At 43.0% G+C, this 14078-nt stretch overlaps 3 protein-coding genes across 5 annotated transcripts; 2 read left to right on the forward strand and 1 right to left on the reverse strand.

The window, feature by feature from the left end:
- The first annotated feature begins 93 nt into the window (after nt 1-93).
- On the forward strand, nt 94-1256 carry LOC108047285 (kynurenine formamidase). Of its 2 annotated transcripts, XM_017127396.2 has the most exons (3): nt 94-204; nt 277-405; nt 456-1256. In XM_017127396.2, exons 2-3 carry the CDS (start codon nt 279-281, stop codon nt 1229-1231), a joined length of 903 nt encoding a protein of 300 aa, XP_016982885.1. In that variant the 5' UTR covers nt 94-204; nt 277-278; the 3' UTR covers nt 1232-1256. The 2 variants fall into 2 exon arrangements, with proteins under 2 accessions (XP_016982885.1, XP_016982884.1); XM_017127395.2 differs by having other exon boundaries at nt 113-405.
- LOC108047284 (daxx-like protein) lies at nt 1247-8027 on the reverse strand. Of its 2 annotated transcripts, XM_017127394.2 has the most exons (5): nt 7741-8027; nt 4384-6613; nt 3355-4311; nt 3107-3287; nt 1247-2572 (listed from the first exon to the last, which is right to left on the reverse strand). In XM_017127394.2, exons 1-5 carry the CDS (start codon nt 7789-7791, stop codon nt 1987-1989), a joined length of 4005 nt encoding a protein of 1334 aa, XP_016982883.1. In that variant the 5' UTR covers nt 7792-8027; the 3' UTR covers nt 1247-1986. The 2 variants fall into 2 exon arrangements, with proteins under 2 accessions (XP_016982883.1, XP_016982882.1); XM_017127393.2 differs by having other exon boundaries at nt 3355-6613.
- A 2178-nt stretch (nt 8028-10205) lies between these two features.
- Nucleotides 10206-13669, forward strand: LOC108047300 (protein transport protein Sec61 subunit alpha). Its single transcript, XM_017127416.2, has 4 exons — nt 10206-10383; nt 10600-10667; nt 11782-12873; nt 12944-13669. Exons 1-4 carry the CDS (start codon nt 10377-10379, stop codon nt 13205-13207), a joined length of 1431 nt encoding a protein of 476 aa, XP_016982905.1. The 5' UTR covers nt 10206-10376; the 3' UTR covers nt 13208-13669.
- The last annotated feature ends 409 nt before the right edge of the window (nt 13670-14078 follow it).

Raw genomic sequence — 14078 nt, forward strand, 5'->3', positions numbered from 1 at the left:
CAACAGACATACATAAAAATATACGTCTGCATAAATATTGTTTTTTAAAACATTATATTGCTGCTTTGAATACCCCTTATCTTGTAAAACTCCCAGATATTAGTTCGAAAGCTTTATTATGCGTTTAATAACGATTTAGCAGTGCCAATCCGGTTTGACTTGTTGTACTGACAAATTCAGCTTTCAGTACCATACAAATTGCGGGTTGAGTGAACACACATTTCTTTGCTTTTCTACTCTCAGTTTTGTAGTTCAACGTTTTTGATTTCTTATCAGGAATGTATAATCCGAAGAGCAAAGACCTTGATCGGGAGTATTTTCCCAGTTATCATACCACCAGGTTTCAGGATCAACCGGAACCGAATATGGCCGTGCAGGAGCACTTTATTGGGCTAACGAAGCAGCGTATGTAAATGGGTCACCTTATTAGACCAGATGTAAGAGTAATATTGCAGATGAAAGGGACCTGACCGAGAAACAGGGCATAAGTGTGGACCACTTGCGCTATGGAGGGGGTCGTCGGTTGGTGGATGTGTTCTACAACGAAAGCACCACCAATCAGGCGCCACTTTTCGTGTTCGTTCATGGGGGTTACTGGCAGATGCTGGACAAGAGCACATCCTGTTCCATCGTGGGTCCTCTGGTGCGGCGTGGATATCGCGTAGCCGTCATGGACTACAACCTGTGCCCCGATGTCACCCTCGAGACGTTGATGAAGGAGTTCGCCGGATTCATCAACTGGATCTTCGACTATGCCGAACTGACCAATGTCCTCGAGATCACTTTCGCCGGACATTCGGCCGGCGCCCACTTGCTCGCCCAGATCCTCCAGTCCCAGGTGGGAATCAACCCCCAGAGGAGCAAGAAGGTGTGGGCCTTGGTTCTCCTGTGCGGCGTTTACGATTTAAGGGAACTGTACAATCTGGAATCGGTTAATCCTAAAAATATTCTTGGCCTAACTGAGCGGAATGTGCAGGCCGTGTCACCCATGCTGTGGGAATACACCGATGTAGTCATTTGGAACTCCACCAAGATCTACGTGGTCGCCGCGGAGCACGACAGTACCACCTTCATCGAGCAGAGTCGTCGCTTTGCCGAGCTGCTTAAAAAGACTGGATTCCGGGCTAGCTTTAAACTCTTTCCAAAGTACGACCATTTCGACATTATCGAAGAGACGGCCATTGACGAATCGGAGGTATCCCGGTTCCTGCGCAACATTCGGATTGAATAAACGAGCCGACCTCTTTTCTCAGTTATTGTTTCTCACCGTTCTGTTTATTTTGTACAACTAACTTAGCCTAGTAGTATTCCATATGTACACTAACGTATTTTGTGGCTTGTACTCAGGGGTACGGTTTTTGCAATAAAATAGCGTGGCAAAATTTTTACGGATGATTAGAGCATCAAATTTTTTTAGGAGCGACAGTCATGTTTGAACATATTAAGCAATTTTAAATCTAGGAGCGTTACTAATTTATGCGAAAAATAGATAAGATTAACGTTAGTGTTTGCTTTAAATTATGCATATTTAATTTGACCTTTTTTCCTAATTGTGCAATACAAATACCAAAATATTTTGAAATCTTAATTGTTGTGTACTATTTAAATAGTTATAAAATTTGGTGTCAGTATTATTAATTTAATAAATTATGATTTTTTTATTTCTTTAGCAAGACAATGTAATGAATCTATGAAATAGAACGACGATATCTTGGCAAGAAAAACTTCAGTTTAGCGACATTCAAGTTAAGAATATTTAAATCAACAAACAGTTTCAAAATGGTGTAAATGTGCTCAAAAATTACTCTTCGCCCCAAAAAAACTTTGTAAGTAAACTAAATCATCTTACAATATGTGGTTACGTGCCGCTTAAGCAAACAAAAAGGGATAACATGTAGGAAATCAAAGCTAATCAGGTATAAATTGAAAGAATTGAATAAATAAACTTAATTAGGGTTGCAGACTAGGCTGCGGTTTCGACTCGTTCTATGAATCCTCATCCGAAATGATTATCTCGGCGGTAATGTCGGGCTTAACAGTCGGCTTTAGGCTGGGCTTCGCATTCATTTCCTGCCCGTGGACGAAGTTGGCATTCAGACTAGAGACGGACATAATCTTTAGCTTCCCGTTGGGTGGGGCTACGCCATTCTTACTGTCAGTCTCTGTTTTTGTTATATCTATCACAACCTCCTCGGCTGGTTCTGCTTCTGCCTCGGAGTCGGCGTCACTTACTTCTCCGTTGGCCTTGAAGTTATCCACGAAATCGTCGACATCCTCCTCCTCGTCATCCGTGTCCGACTCCTCCTCCGAGTCCACTCCGTCTTCTTCTTTGGAAACCTTTACATCGATGGACAGTTTTTCCGCCTTTCCATGAACCGAGGAACTCTTTATTAAAGCTGCGATGGCGGCCGCTTTAGCTGCTGCCTGAGCACTTGTGCAGGGCTTGTCGTCATCCTCGGCCAATGCAGCCAACCTGGCGGCCTCCTCATCAGCTTGTTCCTGTTTCAGCCTTTTCTCCTTGAGACGCGCCTCTTGACGTTCCTCCGCATTGAGATCCTGCTCGCGGGCATACCTAAAATTATTGAAAAATTAGACTTGAACATTATTTTGAATTCAGGGCTGCTTTTGTTCTCGATAATAATCAAATGTAGATTATATATTGATTAGATTTGAGTTTTTCTTCTTTCATCTTCTTTAAGTATTTAAAAATGTGTTATTTTACTCCGAACTTGTTTGCAATGAATCTGCATTCCGAAATTTCAGTTAAGAAAAATTAACACCTAAATAATATATCTTATAGTGTTTGAAAAGCAATTTAAGCAAATATATAAAAAAAATAACCTATTAGTAAATTGCGACTATTTGAAAATATATTCAAAACTAATAAAGTTCAAAATTGTTACTTGTTCGTTGGTGTGAAATCTACATAGTCGTTCGATCTTAAAGATTTTTAAACTTTAGCAAGCTGATAAAAACATATTCAAACATACTCTATATAACGAAAGGAACGGCTAATTTTTTTGATTAGTTTCTAAAAAATATATCTATACATAAAAGTCAAACCATATCGGACAGAACAGATCTGAAATTCTTGATTTGTGCTCACTTTTCCAAGACATCACTTATTTTTGTTTTCTTTTTGTTGTTCTCCTTTAGCTTGGCGAGCAACTCGGGGTCGCTGGAAGCTGGATCTTTGACATTTGCGGTAAAGTGCGTAACAGTTTCGTAAAGATCAGTCTTCCGACGTGTCTGCAGAAGTCGTCCGACTTTGGCAAAGGCATCATGGGCTGCAAAATGATAAATTTAGTACTTCATTTTCGTTCTTTTAGTTTAAACATTTAAGCCATGCCTTACCAATTCTCTTCATCTCAAAGCTAGCTAGTCCGAGTCCTTTCTCCTTGTTACAGTGCTCGAGAAGCTGGAGGACGTCATGGTAGTCTGGGAACTCCCGCATCCGGTTGACAAAGGCCGAAAGTGTGCTATTGAACTGGGGATAGGCCGTATCCTTAAATTGGATTGGTTTTTTCAGTTGGCTACGGGCACTCTTGCTCTCGCCGGTTAGATCACAGATTTTCTCGTATATTTGACAGGCGCGCTTTTTAAAACGCTCCAGCTGCAAATAGCTGGAGTCCTCGTCGTTCCAGTCCACATCCGCCTCCTCCAACATCTTAATCCGCTTAGTTAAGGTGTACAGGGTGCAGTTTAACTTCCGGATGCGCTCATCCTTTCGTTTGTCGGTAGTGGGGGAAACGGGCTCCGTCTCCGACTCCATTTCTGGTTCCTCCTCCCCTTCTACCTCTTCCCCTTTTTTCACTGGACTCTGGTCCTGCACCCTAACCATATCATCTGGCTGCTGTTCCTTAGGTGTAGATGATCTTGGATGTGAAGACCCTTTTGCTGGCCGCTTCGCCTTCTCTGGAAGAACTACTTTGGCCCGCCGTCGCGCCTTTAGCTCATCAACCACGCCCTTGAGGTGCACGTACACCATGTCCGATTCCTCCCTGATCCGCGTAATGGCCACTTCGAGCAGCTTTCGAAATCCACGCGACAGCACGAAGCTCTCGTGCACACTGTAATAGTACTTGGTCAATTTTCCCTGAGCCAAGCGCTCCATGTCCTCCGATTTGTCCACCTCGCGACACAGCTTAAGAAGTGCAGAGTACTCAGGTATAAAAGGTGCCCTTGCTGGCGGCGATGATTCCTTAGGTTTCTCTTTGGGAATTGAAATTTCTGGCTTTGGCTTCTTCGGCGGGGTCTCTGGTAGTTCGTCTAAATCCACAATTTCCGTGACAGCATAATCCTGTTTCATGGCTTGCATGGTTTTTATGGGTGGAGTTATCATAGCAGGTGCTTTCACTTTACTGGGTTGTTTATCTGTCGTACCTGACTTGATCGTCTCCGCTTTCTCCACGGACTTCCTCCTGCGCTCCGTCTCCGGTTTCTCTGTGGGCGGCGTGGTGGGTGGTGACTCCACGAGGACAATTGTGGGAGTCGCAGTGGGCTGCATCTGCATCTGCTCCCGCTGCTTTTGCTCTTGCTGCTGCTGCTGCTGTTGCTCAAACAAGTGCCTCCGCCACTCCTCGTCGGATTTCTTAAGCACGGTAATGGGCTGGATGCGCTTGGCGCTGTTAACTGGAGCCCTGGTCACTGGAGAAATGCTCGCCCCTGGCAAGGAGTTCAATTTAAAAGCAGCCGCTTTTGCAAGCTGCTGTTGCTGCACTGCTGTCGGTATCCCAGCTGGCGGGGGTGTTGTCGTGGGCGTCAGTTGGGGCGTAATGCTGGTGGTGGGCGGCAGATTCAGCAGCAAGGGCTCGTTCAAGGCGGCCGCACAATGAGGTGGAGTGGCCAGCAACCGCTGCGGCGGAGTGGCACTCGCGGTGAATCCCTGAAGATTGGTCGAAGTCAGTGGAGGCGTTTCTGGCTTTTGGGATGTGCTTCTGAAGGGCAACGTGCGGGCCGCACTAAGGATTGCGGCTGTAGGGTTGATAGCTCCAGGGACCTGAGGCTTCATCTGGAAGCCGGCTTTGCTTTTCGGAGGCAAAGGCGTGATCTTGGCTACCGTCGTTGGTCTCACTATTGGTGGACGGTAGGCGAAGGGGGGTGTTAGCACTGGCGCAAGTGGCGGTGACTGCTTTTGCACTAGATGAGCGGGTGGCGGTGTCTGGTGGGGAAATATCTGATTTGGAGGAGCTTTCGTCACTGTTGGCGCTTTTTGCAGCATGGGTAGTTTCTGTATAGTCATCGATTTGTGTGTAATTTGGTTTACGACGGGCAGCGACGGTTTCGGAGAGAATAGCGGCTGCTGAACTGGACTCTGGGTGCCCATCACTGAATTATGCAACTGCTGAGCCAGTTGTGCCTTAGTTGACTGCTGTTGGGCCACCACCAAAGGATTTGGTTGGAATTGTTGCTGCCGCAGTAGGCCCATTGTAGCCTTCGGAAGTGGCGGCTGACCCAGGAGAGCCTTCTGATGCTGCTGTATTTGTCCTACGATCGTCTTTTGCGAAAGCTGTTGCTGTTGAAGCTGACCTGTGTTGGGTCTCTGTTGATGTTGGGTATGTCCTACAGGTACTTTTTGCTGTTGCTGTTGTTGTTGTTGTTGCTGTTGTTGTTGATGTTGCTGTTGTTGTTGCTGTTGTATTTGTCCTAGAGAAGCTCTAGGTTGTTGGAGTTGCCCCAGGGACGTCTTCTGTTGCTGTTGTCCTACGAGGTTTTTTGGTTGCTGCTGAAGTTGTCCTGCGACTGCCGTTTTTTGATGAAGGAGTTGTTGAAGCTGTGCTGGAGGCTGATTTAGCTGCTTTTGCAACTGGGCGCCCAGCAATTTCTGTTGCTGTTGCACTTGGGCGCCCAGTTGTTTCTGTGGCAGCTTGGCGCCCAGCGATCTCTTTTGCTGCTGCAGTTGGCCCAGAGAAGCCCTTGGTTGCTGCTGTCCTGAAATGAGCTTCTGTTGTCCCGCTAGCGCCTTGTGTTGCTGCAGCATTTGGCCCATCGAAGCTTTCGGCTTCGTCAGACCTAGCGTTATTGGTTTTTGCTGCTGGAGCTGTGGCGGTTGCAGCGGCTGTGGCTGAGGCTGACCTACCGCAACCGGCAGTTGAATCTTCGCAGGTGTCGTTTTTGGAGCTACTCCCATGGTCGGCTGTATGACTTTGGATCCGGCTGCTACCCGTATTTGATTTCCGGTCGTCACCCTCACTTGGTGACTGGGCACGCTGGTTATCAGGGCATTCGGACTAGGCGCCTTGCTGCTCACCGACCAGGCCACTTTCTGGGCGGCACCGATCTTAACCTGCTTGGCGTTTACATTGTTGTTGTAGCTGTTGGTGTTGTTATTGTTGCTCTCGGCCAGGGAAATGGTCAGATTTCCATTTGTGGTCAGAATGTTTTTCTGATGCTTGGTGACTGTGATTCCACTGGGGATGTGCATGGATCGGAGGGGATCCACTGGAACCGGAGGCGTATTCTTTGCAACTGGTCCTACTCCTGGTACTGCCACCGAAGATCCCAAGGAGGCCTTTGGTATGTTCACAAGTTTAACTGGAAAACTTTGCCTACCGCATGACGCCAGTTGTTGCGGGGCATCCTCCAGTCGTCGACGCTTCGGTCCTGGGGGCGACTGTGAAGATAAGTTGAAGCTTAAATTATTTTTTATTTAGAGTTTATTTACCAAATTTTCTTTTATTTTAAATATTTTTATAAATTTGTAAAAACGTCAACTGCTAACATATTGTAATATATAGCTATTAAAAAAAACCTATCATTTAAAAGTTCTGTAGTACAACAAAGTTGAAATAATTTATATAAATCTTCGATTAACATTGTAATAATATTTAAATGGTTCATTTTTTTGTTTTTTTTTAAATTCATAATAAAATTTGTTTTTATTGAAGGACCTAATTCTTAATTTGTTGTGAACTTTTCATGATTTGTGCACTTAAACCAATGATTAATTAAAAAAAAAAGAGCTTAAAGTTTTCTAAGATTATAAGAACTGTTCGTAAATATATATTTAGAAATAATTTTTTATTACAAGAAAATATCAAAACAAACCCAAATAAAGTTTAAATAATAAAAAAAGGAATTTCAGTACCCACAAGTTTCCCTAATTAAACTCTATAAACACTTGGGAAAACTCGTTTCATAGAATATTTAATTGGCTTTAAGAGGTTGTTCGTAATTTCCTAGATTTGTTTTAATTCAAAACTGCAAGCGACCTGTTGGCTCCGATGCATTTTAAATTTCAATGAAAATATCAACAAACGAAAACCACAACCGCCCGCCAAGGTGTGTGTGTGCGTGTAAGTGAGTTCGGCCTTATTGGAGAGTTTCGAGCGCGCGCTTTGGAGAGTTTTTTGAGTTCGAACCATATCAGCGGAAACGCTTTTCCGCTTTTTATCTGGCGAATTGCGTCTTAAGCCAATTCTCTCCAGGAGAGAAGCGTCACAGCACACACACGCTTACTTGTTCACGCCTAACGCAATTAAAGTCCAATATTCGCCACTGCAATTGCAATATTCGCCGACTCTCCATTCTCGCAGTCTGGCAGCACTGAACCGCTTTTGCATTTGTGTGAGTTTCCCTGCATGTTCGTGTCTGCTCGCTCTCAATAAAAGCAGCGCGAAAAAAAAATAATTCCACACTATGTGAAACACGCACACACACTCAGCCAGCGAGCCTATTTAAATCCAACTGTACTTTTTTACACACACATTGGCCAAACACGCTGGGAAATTTAGATATTACCTCTTCGTCGGACTCCGAGCTAAGATCTACACAAATAACCGAAGCAGACATTATTCGCCCGAAAATGGCCCGCACCGAATTTATTCACTTTACTCGCAGCGCCTCGATTTGCAGGCTTTTCTTCGCATTTGGACTCGCTCCCGTTGTTGCCAGCTAGTTTTTCACGCATATGTGCACGACGACTGTGTTTGTTCCGAATACTCAGCACTATATGTGGGATATGTCTCCCACATATTTATACGCTCGCCTACTAATTGCACTGCGTGTGTTTGTTTGTTGTTAATTGGAGATTTGGAGAGTTGTAGAGCTCTCACAGTCAATAGACAAATTTAGGTGATTTCTGCACTTGGCGTTTTTGGTGTTTTTTGGAAATCAAAGAGGACTTTAATGTACAGTGCTCACTCCAAAATAGCTTATTAATGAAAAATGCCGAGAATACAATTTCTTCACTATAAAGTCAATAAATCTGTTTCTTGACAATTGGCTATATGGTTTTAATTGAATGCTTTAACTCACACTCGCGATTTCATGCAAACTCTTTAATCAGCTGCTAAGGTAAAGTTGATGCGAAGTAAATTATGCAAGCGTTCACACAGCAGAGTTGATGCGAAATGGTAAATTGCTACGAAATATATTTTTTCCTAACCGGTAAAATATCTTAATATTTTCATCAGCATATATTTTTAATGTAAGTATTATAGCGCATATTGCACAATTCGAAAACTGTGACCACCAGTTAAGGAAATTACTATTGCTATTGCGAAAAATGAAATCAACGCAAAGAATGCACTTTAAAGAAAATTTAATTACATTTTATACTATTTTTCAAGGAAAAGATTTCCGTAATTAGGCACCAAAACATATATAAAATTATCATATTCTCACCGGTCCTCCGTGGTTTAATATAGAAGCGTAAATAAACAAGAAAATTTACTATTCTTATAGCTGCAAGGAATATAAAAGCTTGGCTTACCGAAATTAGTTTCCTCTCCTGTAAAGTTAAAAAGCCTATTTGAATCTACCCTGCCCGAGTTTCCTTTCGAGTTAAGGGTTATCGGAGTTAACGCATTAACGCAGACCGACTGTTTAATCTTGAAGAGTCCGCGTCTTGTGGTAGGAAAACAGCTTTTTCATACTTTCATTTGTAAATAAAAAATAATAAAATCTAGGAAGCTAATACGTTTATTCATGCGAAATGTCGCAAATATGCAAAGTGAACTAGCAAAGGATGCCTAGAGGAAATTTTACATCATAAGTTATCAATTATTCGATGTTTAATTATATATCAATACAAGTTAATACAAAAAAAAATCTTCAGTTCTAAAACAATTAAAACAAGAAAGGAAAGCTAACTTCGGGCGGAGCCGAAGTTGATATACCCTTGCAGAATACTCTGTAAATTATATTCTCCAAAATTATTCATATGATGCATTCTTAATACTCATAAAAAATCCCAACTTCCTAACTTTAAAAACACCAAAGTTATGGCATTTCCAATCATTCAGTTATGTATATGGCAGCTTTAGAATATAGTCGGCCGATCCTTATGAAATTTAATATGTCGGATTGATTGGGCAAAAATAAAACCCATAGAAAATCCCAACTTCCTAACTTAACAAACACCAAAGTTATGGCATTTCCGATCAAACAGTTATATGGCAGCTATAAGATATAGTCGGCCGATCCTTATGAAATTTGGTAGGTCGGATTAATTGGCCAAATATAAAACCCATAGAAAATCCCAACTTCCCAACTTTACAAACACCAAAGTTATTGCATTTCCGATCAATCAGTTATATAGCAGCTATAGGATATAGTCGGCCGATCCTTATGAAATTTGGTATGTCGGATTGATTGGCCAAATATAATACCCATAGAGAGTCCCAACTTCCTAACTTAACAAACAGCAGAGTTATGGCATTTCCGATCAATCAGTTATATGGCAGCTATAGGATATAGTCGGCCGATCCCGGCCGTTCCGACTTATATACTGCGTGCAAAGGAAAGAAGGGTGTGTGCAAAGTTTCAATTCGATATCTTTAAAACTGAGAGACTAGTTCGCGTAGAAACAGACAGACGGACAGACAGACGGACAGACGGACAGACGGACAGACGGACAGACGGACAGACGGACAGACGGACATGGCTATATCAACTCAGGAGGTGATCCTGATCAAGAATATATATACTTTATAGGGTCGGAGATGTCTCCTTCACTGCGTTGCACACTTTTGACCAAAATTATAATACCCTCTGCAAGGGTATAAAAAGGATATGTACGCTTTGTTTTGCTTTAAATCGCCAGAAAACACTTTCTGACTTAATTTCGCAGTACTATTTACTAGCTAAAAATGTTATATTTAACAGAGTTAGTGTGACCGCTCGTTAGGGCTGCGCAAATACCGCCGATTTCCGTATTATCTCTGACAGGGTGGAATAATCTGACGTCCCAACCGCGGTCTCACTGATTTGGACACGTCGACTTCGTTCGCTTGTTCGTATCTTTCATTCGGTTTTTGAAATTTAAAGCGTTCGCTGCGCACTCAGAAGTGAGACTTTCTAATTTTTGTATAGAAAGTGCAATAACTAAGCTCCCCACTCAGTTCCCAGGCGAGCGCTAACACAAGTCCAGCAAAATGGGAAGTAAGTAAAGCCCAGCCATGTCGAAAATCCCGGGAGTGCAGCGGTTTTGTGTGAAAGTGCCGCCCTGCGATGCCGATTCCGCTCGCACCCCCGTCGCTTATTGCTTACGTATACAAAAAAGATTCGGCGTGCGCCGCTGACAGTGGCTAAAAACTGCAATTAAATAAAAAGTCCGCTAACGCGTCTAATGCAATACTTTTCATTCACTATTTGCAGTCAAGTTCCTGGAAGTAATCAAACCCTTCTGCAGTATACTGCCGGAAATCGCAAAACCCGAGCGCAAGGTGTGTATAAATCTTTATTTTAATAAGCAAAACGTCTAGGGATTTTCCCAACAATGCAGTGTTTGGTGTAATTCGCATCTGGTGTTCAATTAGCGGCTTTTCACCGTTTTTACGTGTATAATTTGCCGAAGTTAATATACCCCTACTTCTGCCAGTGTTGCCAGCGCACGAGTTTTAGTGTTGCTTTCACTTGTCAAAAACTGAACATCGCCACGCAAACAGTTTGCTCTTCATTTAGTAGGAGGCAAGCAACAACAAAGACAACCCAAAATAAAAAAGTGAACCTCAAATGTGATGAAATATATAATTTTATTAACGATTCACTCATTTTACCCATTCATGTATAATTTTTTAAATACAAAATGTTATCCCGAATTAGGGTTCATGTTTTTTTTAATCCACAGAGTACTTGAGAATAGCCAAATCTTATACTTTTATGTGTTTTTTTTGACGTTTTCATTCATAAATACCCTAATTTCTACCTTATTGCATCTACTACTTTTCTTATCACCTGGCTACTTGTTGCCCATACTCCTATTTTACCCACACAACGTCAAACATGCGCTACGTGGAAATGTCAAACTTCGGCTCACCCGAAGCCGAAATCCGAAGCACTGTCGACGTCAGCTTCGTTTGTTTTTGTTGCCCCCCAAATGACATGACTGCGATGACGACGACTAACTTCCCATACGTTTTGATTTTGTTTAAACATTGGAAAGCAGACATGTAGGTCAACAAAGCGGCAAGTCTATTTCCCAAGCTTACTTTCAGGGGTAAAAAAAGAGTTTGATTTTAATTCGCCAAAATTAAATTTTAAAACTAGACAAAATGTAGACCAATGTTAAGAAAAGTAAATGAATTGTGTTTGTAATAAAACATCGTAATAAGATTAAAGCTAATTAGGACTTGAATAAAAGAAAGACGTTTATGCTGATACAACAAATTAATTGGCGATATGATTTATAACATGTAATTTGAAAATAAAAATAATCATCTTAAAAGTTCTGCCTAAATAAACTGAATATATACAGCTGACAAAACATGGAATGTCTACAAAGAAAAAGTCTACTGAAATGTGGCACGTCCTAAAATGTACTCCCTTTTTTGATTTCAGATCCAATTCAGGGAGAAAGTACTATGGACTGCGATCACGCTGTTCATTTTCCTGGTCTGTTGCCAGATCCCGCTCTTCGGCATCATGAGCTCCGACTCTGCGGATCCCTTCTACTGGATTCGTGTGATCCTGGCCTCCAACCGTGGTACCCTCATGGAGCTGGGCATCTCGCCCATCGTGACCTCGGGCCTTATCATGCAGCTGCTGGCCGGAGCGAAGATCATTGAGGTCGGTGACACGCCCAAGGACCGTGCTCTGTTCAACGGCGCCCAGAAGCTCTTCGGCATGGTGATCACCATCGGACAGGCCATTGTCTATGTCATGACCGGCATGTACGGCGATCCGTCGGAGATTGGAGCCGGTGTCTGCCTGCTGATCATTATCCAGCTGTTCGCAGCTGGTCTGATTGTGCTGCTGCTGGACGAGCTCCTCCAGAAGGGATACGGTCTGGGATCGGGTATCTCCCTGTTCATTGCGACAAACATTTGCGAAACTATTGTGTGGAAGGCATTCAGCCCCACCACTGTGACGACGGGACGCGGTACCGAGTTTGAGGGCGCTGTGATTGCTCTGTTCCACCTGATGGCCACCAGGAACGATAAGGTGCGCGCCCTGCGAGAGGCCTTCTACCGCCAGAACCTCCCCAACCTGATGAACCTGCTGGCCACCGTGCTGGTGTTCGCTGTGGTCATATACTTCCAAGGCTTCCGCGTGGACCTACCCATCAAGAGCGCCCGCTACCGCGGCCAGTACAGCAGCTACCCCATTAAGCTGTTCTACACCTCCAACATTCCCATCATCCTGCAGTCCGCGCTCGTGTCCAACTTGTACGTCATCTCCCAGATGCTGGCTGTCAAGTTCCAGGGTAACTTCTTCATTAACCTTCTGGGTGTGTGGGCTGATGTTGGAGGCGGCGGCCCGGCCCGCTCTTATCCCATCGGAGGATTGTGCTACTACCTGTCGCCCCCCGAGAGCGTGGGTCACATCCTCACCGACCCCATCCACGCCTTGCTTTACATCGTCTTTATGTTGGGCTCCTGCGCTTTCTTCTCCAAGACTTGGATCGACGTGTCAGGCAGCTCGGCCAAGGATGTAAGTATATTCTTGGGTTCTAGTTTCTGCATCAAAGACTTACTAATCTATTCCTATTTCCCCCCTGCAGGTTGCCAAGCAGCTGAAGGAGCAGCATATGGTGATGCGTGGCCATCGCGAGAACTCGATGATCCACGAGCTGAACCGCTACATCCCGACGGCGGCTGCTTTCGGCGGTCTCTGCATCGGAGCTCTGTCTGTGATGGCCGACTTCCTGGGCGCCATCGGCTCCGGAACGGGTATCCTGCTGGCGGTGACCATCATCTACCAGTACTTTGAGATTTTCGTTAAGGAGCAGTCCGAGATGGGCGGCATGGGCACGCTGCTGTTCTAAGCAGCCGAGAAGATCATCCGCGATCCAATCACAATAAGTAATACTTCATCATACTTCCCACACGCTCGCTCCCATTAAAAAACAAACTAAACTACGTGCTTTGTTTTTTTCGTCCTCTGTCCAAAATCCCAAAATCCCACAAGCGTAAATTGTAAGGCCTTCGGCTGCTATATCATCTTCCCGATCAACAGAAGCGTACATAAAAGGGCATGAGAGAACCTTTATTTTGAATAGTTTTTAGTTTTATTCAAATGTGAGACTACATTGCTTAAGTTCAATATTTCTGCGAATTGATTGAATTTGAATGCAATTACTTGTTTTAATATTAAATCAATTGAATTATACTTTAAAAACAAACGTGAATGAGACATTGAAATTATTAAACCGATGATGTACATCAAACGAACACATGCATACAAATTGTCATAATAAAACGTAAATTAGATAACTTTTTTAAATGAATTAATTGTTTTAATGCAGGATCGGTTTTGCAGAAGTCAGCCAATTTCCCATTGCTCAAGTAACTGACTGTTTTCTATACATAAGCATTTGTCATCATCGGTGGTGACACAGAAATATCTTCCCACCAAATTTGTTTAAAATTTGTATATACATGAACATTTCAACCGAACTGATTTTGGTTGAAAGTGATTTCTGTGACATACTCATCACCTATTGATATAATTACCATTATTATTTTAGTCGAATTAAATTCAATAAAGCTCAGTTCAGACACTCAAGCTATTGGTGCAACATTTTTCAAGATAACTATAAAAAAAGAAAATAATGTTAAAAACAATGTTGGCCAAAACAATTTAAAATTAAAACTAAATCTAGTTTACGAAATGGCGCCAATTCTGAGCAGCAATTC

This window comes from Drosophila rhopaloa, unplaced genomic scaffold, assembly GCF_018152115.1.
Source record: "Drosophila rhopaloa isolate 14029-0021.01 unplaced genomic scaffold, ASM1815211v1 contig_2, whole genome shotgun sequence".
In the NCBI taxonomy this organism is placed as follows: Eukaryota; Metazoa; Arthropoda; class Insecta; order Diptera; family Drosophilidae; genus Drosophila; species Drosophila rhopaloa.